At 55.0% G+C, this 8,185-nt stretch overlaps 1 protein-coding gene across 1 annotated transcript; it reads right to left on the bottom strand.

Moving 5' to 3' along the window:
- Positions 1 to 3,714: 3,714 nt before the first annotated feature.
- LOC135570952 (basic salivary proline-rich protein 1-like) lies at positions 3,715 to 4,695 on the bottom strand. The gene has a single exon (XM_065016770.1). It carries the CDS (start codon positions 4,693 to 4,695, stop codon positions 3,715 to 3,717), a length of 981 nt encoding a protein of 326 aa, XP_064872842.1.
- Between the last annotated feature and the right edge of the window lie 3,490 nt (positions 4,696 to 8,185).

The following is an 8,185-nucleotide window of genomic DNA, read 5'->3' as shown; positions in this document are numbered from 1 at the left end:
GTAATACAGTAGGGGGAGTGCTGCTCAGTGTGAGGTAATACAGTAGGGGGAGTGCTGAGGTAATACAGTAGGGGGAGTGCTGCTCAGCGTGAGGTAATACAGTAGGGGAGTGCTGCTCAGTGTGAGGTAATACAGTAGGGGGAGTGCTGCTCAGCGTGAGGTAATACAGTAGGGGAGTGTGAGGTAATACAGTAGGGGAGTGCTGCTCAGTGTGAGGTAATACAGTAGGGGAGTGCTGCTCAGCGTGAGGTAATACAGTAGGTGGAGTGCTGCTCAGTGTGAGGTAATACAGTAGGGGAGTGCTGCTCAGTGTGAGGTAATACAGTAGGGGAGTGCTGAGGTAATACAGTAGGGGAGTGCTGCTCAGTGTGAGGTAATACAGTAGGGGGAGTGCTGCTCAGCATGAGGTAATACAGTAGGGGGAGTGCTGCTCAGCGTGAGGTAATACTGTAGGGGGAGTGCTGCTCAGCGTGAGGTAATACAGTAGGGGGAGTGCTGCTCAGCGTGAGGTAATACAGTAGGGGGAGTGCTGCTCATCGTGAGGTAATACAGTAGGGGGAGTGCTGAGGTAATACAGTAGGGGGAGTGCTGCTCAGCGTGAGGTAATACAGTAGGGGGAGTGTGAGGTAATACAGTAGGGGGAGTGCTGCTCAGTGTGAGGTAATACAGTAGGGGGAGTGCTGCTCAGCGTGAGGTAATACAGTAGGTGGAGTGCTGCTCAGCGTGAGGTAATACAGTAGGGGGAGTGCTGCTCAGCGTGAGGTAATACAGTAGGTGGAGTGCTGCTCAGCGTGAGGTAATACAGTAGGGGGAGTGCTGCTCAGCGTGAGGTAATACAGTAGGGGAGTGCTGCTCAGCGTGAGGTAATAAAGTAGGGGAGTGCTGCTCAGTGTGAGGTAATACAGTAGGGGGAGTGCTGAGGTAATACAGTAGGGGGAGTGCTGCTCAGCGTGAGGTAATACAGTAGGGGGAGTGTGAGGTAATACAGTAGGGGGAGTGCTGCTCAGTTTGAGGTAATACAGTAGGGGGAGTGCTGCTCAGCGTGAGGTAATACAGTAGGGGAAGTGCTGCTCAGTGTGAGGTAATACAGTAGGGGCAGTGCTGAGGTAATACAGTAGGGGGAGGGCTGCTCAGCGTGAGGTAATACAGTAGGGGGAGTGCTGCTCAGCGTGAGGTAATACAGTAGGGGGAGTGCTGCTCAGTGTAAGGTAATACAGTAGGGGGAGTGCTGCTCAGCGTGAGGTAATACAGTAGGGGGAGGTGCAGCGTGAGGTAATACAGTAGGGGGAGTGCTGCTCAGCGTGAGGTAATACAGTAGGGGGAGTGTTGCTCAGCGTGAGGTAATACAGTAGGGGGAGTGCTGCTCAGCGTGAGGTAATACAGTAGGGGAGTGCTGCTCAGCGTGAGGTAATACAGTAGGGGGAGTGCTGCTCAGCGTGAGGTAATACAGTAGGGGGAGTGCTGAGGTAATACAGTAGGGGGAGTGCTGCTCAGCGTGAGGTAATACAGTAGGGGGAGTGTTGCTCAGCGTGAGGTAATACAGTAGGGGGAGTGCTGCTCAGCGTAAGGTAATACAGTAGGGGGAGTGCTGCTCAGCGTGAGGTAAAACAGTAGGGGGAGTGTGAGGTAATACAGTAGGGGGAGTGTGAGGTAATACAGTAGGGGGAGTGCTGAGGTAATACAGTAGGGGGAGTGGTGCTCAGCGTGAGGTAATACAGTAGGGGGAGTGTGAGGTAATACAGTAGAGGGAGTGCTGCTCAGCGTGAGGTAATATGTGTTCTCCTCACTCTCATCCTCACAAGAACGTACTCAAGAGAACGTCCTCGGGGGAATGAACTCTGAGCATGAGAGAGTGTGAAACGCGGTAGTACGCAGATTGAGAAACAGCCACACACACCCGCAGCCCTCTACGACGTCACTCCATACCCATGGAGAGGAAAGTAAAAGGCAGTTGATTTTTTCTCCTGCATCATTAATATCATCAATGACTCATATCATGGCGGCAGAGATGCCAAAGTCACAGGCCTCAGCAGGTCCCATCTGAAAGGTCCAGAATGAGGTCTGTTCACCTTTCTGGGCTCTTTTTTCCCCTCCAAGTACAGCCTTTGCACAGCTGACTGTTAGTTATATTTTATATTATTATATTATATTGTTAATTATCCTGTGTTTGTGTTTGTGTTTCTCTATAAAATGCCATTATCTAGGGAGAATGTTGACGTACTAAATCATTTAATTTGTAAAGATGATGTGGTGTAAGGAAACTCCTATAACACTTTGTCACGTTGTTATAGGACCGCAAAACAAACATTACAGATGAGTCAGATGAGTGTGTGTGTGGTCGCCGTGGTAACTTCATCACCCATACCACGAGACCAAACGGGCAGCGGCGACCGTGACGACAGAAATTGTAAAACCAGTTTCTGGAGTGCCGGGTCCTTTACAGTCTACATCAATCCATCAGGGTGGAGGGGAGTGGAGGGTGGAGGGGAGGGAGGGGAGGGAGGGGAGGGTGGAGGGGAGTGGAGGGGAGGAGGGGAGTGGAGGGTGGAGGGGAGGGGAGTGGAGGGTGGAGGGGAGTGGAGGGGAGGGGAGTGGAGGGGAGGAGTGGAGGGGGAGGGGAGGGGAGGGAGGGTGGAGGGGAGGGGAGTGGAGGGTGGAAGGGAGGGAGTGGAGGGGAGTGGAGGGGGGAGAGGGTGGAGGGGAGGGTGGAGGGGAGGAGTGGAGGAGTGGAGGGTGGAGGGGAGGGGAGTGGAGGGTGGAGGGGAGTGGAGGGGAGGAGAGGGTGGAGGGGAGGGTGGAGGGGAGTGGAGTGGAGGAGGGGAGTGGAGGGTGGAGGGGAGGGAGTGGAGGGTGGAGGGGAGTGGAGGGAGGAGAGGGTGGAGGGGAGGGTGGAGGGGAGTGGAGGGGAGGGTGGAGGGGAGTGGAGGGTGGAGGGGAGGGGGGGGGGGTGGAGGGGCCTGGAGGATTTAGTTTTTGGCCGTGTGTTTGAAATGCCAGGGCCCGATTTACTTCCTTTCTGGTTAGGGACCCTATTCGCTATATAGTGCACTACTTCCTTTCTGGTTAGGGACCCTATTCGCTATATAGTGCACTACTTCCTTTCTGGTTAGGGACCCTATTCGCTATATAGTGCACTACTTCCTTTCGGATGCACTCTGAACAGTCTGCTCTCACATGCTGTTATTATGGCTGGTGATTGGTTCCAACTCTACAGGGCCTTCTCACATGCTGTTATTATGGCTGGTGATTGGTTCCAACTCTACAGGGCCTCTGTCAGATGTCATCTCTAGGCTGGGGTCCTATTCCACCTCCTATCGTTCATTACCTTGGCCTCGGTCCTATTCCACCTCCTATCGTTCATTACCTTGGCCTCGGTCCTACTCCACCTCCTATCGTTCATTACCTTGGCCTCGGCCCCCATTGGGGGGGGTTCTGCTCAAAAGTAGTGCACTGTAAAGGGAATAGCGTACGATTTGGGAAACAGCCTAGTTCCCTCGAGCCCTAGTCCCCTCGAGCCCTCATTCCCTCGAGCCCTAGTTCCCTCTGTCACACAGACAGGCTGCTGTGGGTAAAGATGGCCAGCAGCTCTTTGCAGTACCGTGACAGTCTATGAAACATTTCTGTCTCGACAACAAAGGTTTACCAGTCAGTGAGAAGGACTATAGTGCAGAAGACAGGATGTTTAAGACCTGGCATATCACAGCTGGTCTTTTTCTACTGATGTTGTGTTTTGTTATTTGAGGGTATTTTTTTATGGGGTCTGTCTGGGGGTTGTTTGGGGGCTGTCTGGAGTCTATCTGGGGTCTGTCTGGGGTCTGTCTGGTCTCTGTCTGGGGGCTGTTTGGGGGCTGTCTGGGGTTGTTTGGGGGCTGTCTGGGGTCTTCCTGGGGTCTGTCTGGGGGCTGTCTGGGGTCTGTCTGGGGGCTGTCTGGGGTCTGTCTGGGGTCTGTTTGGGGGCTGTCTGGGGTGTGTCTGGTCTCTGTCTGGGGGCTGTTTGGGGGCTGTCTGGGGTTGTTTGGGGGCTGTCTGGGGTCTTCCTGGGGTCTGTCTGGGGGCTGTCTGGGGTCTGTCTGGGGGCTGTCTGGGGTCTGTCTGGGGTCTGTTTGGGGCTGTCTGGGGTGTGTCTGGGGTGTGTCTGGGGTGTGTCTGGGCTCTGTTTGGGGTCTGCCTGGGGTCTGTCTGGGCTCTGTTTGGGGTCTGCCTGGGGTCTGTCTGGGGGCTGTCTGGGGTCTGTCTGGGCTCTGTTTGGGGTCTGCCTGGGGTCTGTCTGGGGTCTGCCTGGGGGCTGTTTGGGGACTTATTGGGGTCTGTCTGGGGTCTGTCTGGGGTCTGCCTGGGGTCTGTCTGGGGTCTGTTTGGGGACTGTCTGGGGTCTGTCTGGGGTCTGCCTGGGGTCTGCTTGGGGTCTGCCTGGGGTCTGCCTGGGGTCTGCCTGGGGTCTGTCTGGGGTCTGCCTGGGGTCTGCCTGGGGTCTGCCTGGGGTCTGTTTGGGGACTTATTGGGGTCTGTCTGGGGTCTGTCTGGGGTCTGTCTGGGGTCTGCCTGGGGTCTGTCTGGGGTCTGTCTGGGGTCTGCCTGGGGTCTGTTTGGGGACTTCCTGGGGTCTGTCTGGGGTCTGTCTGGGGTCTGTCTGGGGTCTGTCTGGAGTCTGTCTGGGCCATTTAGTTTGAGTTGGTTGGAGAAGAAATAAAACATTCACCTGAAAACACCTCAACATCTCCCATGTCTTGTTTATCGCTCCCCGAACGACACCGTATTCCCTATATCATTGTTTCCCAACTCCAGTCCTCCAGTACCCCCAACAGCCCAACTCCAGTCCTCCACTACCCCCAACAGCCCAACTCCAGTCCTCCAGTACCCCCAACAGCCCAACTCCAGTCCTCCAGTACCCCCAACAGCCCAACTCCAGTCCTCCAGTACCCCCAACAGCCCAACTCCAGTCCTCCAGTAACCCCAACAGCCCAACTCCAGTCCTCCAGTACCCCCAACAGCCCAACTCCAGTCCTCCAGTACCCCCATCAGCCCAACTCCAGTCCTCCAGTACCACCATCAGCCCAACTCCAGTCCTCCAGTACCCCCAACAGCCCAACTCCAGTCCTCCAGTACCCCCAACAGCCCAACTCCAGTCTTCCACTACCCCCAACAGCCCAACTCCAGTCCTCCAGTACCCCCATCAGCCCAACTCCAGTCCTCCAGTACCCCATCAGCCCAACTCCAGTCCTCCAGTAGCCCAACAGCCCAACTCCAGCACCCCCAACAGCCCAACTCCATTCCTCCACTACCCCCAACAGCCCAACTCCAGTCCTCCAGTACCCCCAACAGCCCAACTCCAGTCCTCCAGTACCACCAACAGCCCAACTCCAGTCCTCCAGTACCCCCAACAGGCCAACTCCAGTCCTCCAGTACCCAGTACCAACAGCCCAACTCCAGTCCTCCAGTACCCCAACTCCATCAGCCCAACTCCAGTCCTCCAGTACCCCAACAGCCCAACTCCAGTCCTCCAGTACACCCAACAGCCCAACTCCAGCACCCCCCCAACAGCCCAACTCCATTCCTCCACTACCCCCAACAGCCCAACTCCAGTCCTCCAGTACCCCCAACAGCCCAACTCCAGTCCTCCAGTACCACCAACAGCCCAACTCCAGTCCTCCAGTACCCCCAACAGCCCAACTCCAGTCTTCCAGTACCCCCAACAGCCAAACTCCAGTCCTCCAGTACCCCCAACAGGCCAACTCCAGTCCTCCAGTACCCCCAACAGCCCAACTCCAGTCCTCCAGTACCCCCAACAGCCCAACTCCAGTATTCCAGTACCCCCACAACAGCACAACTCCAGTCCTCCAGTACCCCAACAGCCCAACTCCAGTCCTCCAGTAACCCCAACAGCCCAACTCCAGTCCTCCAGTACCCCCAACAGCCCAACTCTAGTCCTCCAGTACCCCCAACAGCCCAACTCCAGTCTTCCAGTACCCCCAACAGCCCAACTCCAGTCCTCCAGTAGCCCAACAGCCCAACTCCAGCACCCCCAACAGCCCAACTCCATTCCTCCACTACCCCCAACAGCCCAACTCCAGTCCTCCAGTAGCCCAACAGCCCAACTCCAGCACCCCCAACAGCCCAACTCCATTCCTCCACTACCCCCAACAGCCCAACTCCAGTCCTCCAGTACCCCCAACAGCCAAACTCCAGTCCTCCAGTACCCCAACAGCCCAACTCCAGTCCTCAAGTACCCCAACAGCCCAACTCCAGTCCTCCACTACCCCCATCAGCCCAACTCCAGTCCTCCAGTACCCCCAACAGCCCAACTCCAGTCCTCCAGTAACCCCAACAGCCCAACTCCAGTCTTCCAGTACCCCCAACAGCCCAACTCCAGTCCTCCACTACCCCCAACAGCCCAACTCCAGTCCTCCAGTACACCCAACAGCCAAACTCCAGTCCTCCAGTACCCCCAACAGCCCAACTCCAGTCCTCCAGTACCCCCAACAGCCAAACTCCAGTCCTCCAGTACCCCCAACAGCCAAACTCCAGTCCTCCAGTACCCCCCAACAGCCCAAATCCAGTACCCCCAACAGCCCAACTCCGGTCCTCCAGTACCCCCAACAGCCTAACTCCAGTCCTCCAGTACCCCCAACAGCCCAACTCCGGTCCTCCAGTACCCCCAACAGCCAAACTCCAGTCCTGTTGGGGTACTGGAGGACTGGAGTTGGGAAACACTGCCCTACATAGTGCACTACTTTAGACCAGAGCCCTATAGGCCCTACATAGTGCACTACTTTAGACCAGAGCCCTATAGGCCCTGCATAGGGTATAGTGTGCCATTTGGGACGAAGGCAGAGTGCTCTTTTCCCCCCATGTATAAGCCTAACATAATATCTCAGCTCAAGGCACTAAGGAGATAGGGGTGAAATGGCTATCTGGCATTTCAGGCAAATATCAGATGGGCCTGTCTAACTTGGGTTGTTTAACGCAAAATATCTGGCTATTAACGGGGAGTGTGTTAGAGATGCCCCGGGGCCATTTTCTAGTCCCAGCTCTGTGTTCCCGAAGGATGATCTATCTAAACTGAGATAACCTCACATTCCCAAGATGACCTCAAGGACCCGTCAGGAGAGAAAACACACCAATTACTGGATCCAGACCCACATTTGGGACTGGGCTGAGACCAGCATAGTTTGGGAGAGAAAAGTGTGTGTGTGGTTTACGTGTGCATCTTGTGTGTGTGTGTGTGTGTGTGTGTGTGTGTGTGTGTGTGTGTGTGTGTGTGTGTGTGTGTGTGTGTGTGTGTGTGTGTGTGTGTGGTCAAGCAGGAATTATAACAACATTTCAGTGCCACTGTGTCGCGACCATAATTGTCACAATTGTCACAGAAGGAACGTGAAGCCATGTGTCTCAGAACGTGAAGCCATGTGTCTCTCAGTCTCTCCTTCCACTCTCCTCTGTGTCTCTGAAGCCATGATAGCTGCTCTCAGAAGGAACGTGAAGCCATGATAGCTGCTCTCAGAAGGAACGTGAAGCCATGATAGCTGCTCTCAGAAGGAACGTGAAGCCATGATAGCTGCTCTCAGAAGGAACGTGAAGCCATGATAGCTGCTCTCAGAAGGAACGTGAAGCCATGATAGCTGCTCTCAGAAGGAACGTGTCTCTCATGAAGCCATGATAGCTGCTCTCAGAAGGAACGTGAAGCCATGATAGCTGCTCTCAGAAGGAACGTGAAGCCATGATAGCTGCTCTCAGAAGGAACGTGAAGCCATGATAGCTGCTCTCAGAAGGAACGTGAAGCCATGATAGCTGCTCTCAGAAGGAACGTGAAGCCATGATAGCTGCTCTCAGAAGGAACGTGAAGCCATGATAGCTGCTCTCAGAAGGAACGTGAAGCCATGATAGCTGCTCTCAGAAGGAACGTGAAGCCATGATAGCTGCTCTCAGAAGGAACGTGAAGCCATGATAGCTGCTCTCTCTCAGAAGGAACGTGAAGCCATGATAGGGGCTCTCAGAAGGAACGTGAAGCCATGATAGCTGCTCTCAGAAGGAACGTGAAGCCATGATAGCTGCTCTCAGAAGGAACGTGAAGCCATGATAGCTGCTCTCAGAAGGAACGTGAAGCCATGATAGCTGCTCTCAGAAGGAACGCTGAAGCCATGATAGCTGCTCTCAGAAGGAACGTGAAGCCATGATAGCTGCTCTCAGA

The sequence above is a fragment of the Oncorhynchus nerka genome, unplaced genomic scaffold (genome assembly GCF_034236695.1).
Source record: "Oncorhynchus nerka isolate Pitt River unplaced genomic scaffold, Oner_Uvic_2.0 unplaced_scaffold_879, whole genome shotgun sequence".
In the NCBI taxonomy this organism is placed as follows: Eukaryota; Metazoa; Chordata; class Actinopteri; order Salmoniformes; family Salmonidae; genus Oncorhynchus; species Oncorhynchus nerka.
Note: the sequence above shows the minus strand (reverse complement) of the source record. Positions and strands in the feature narration are given on the sequence as shown.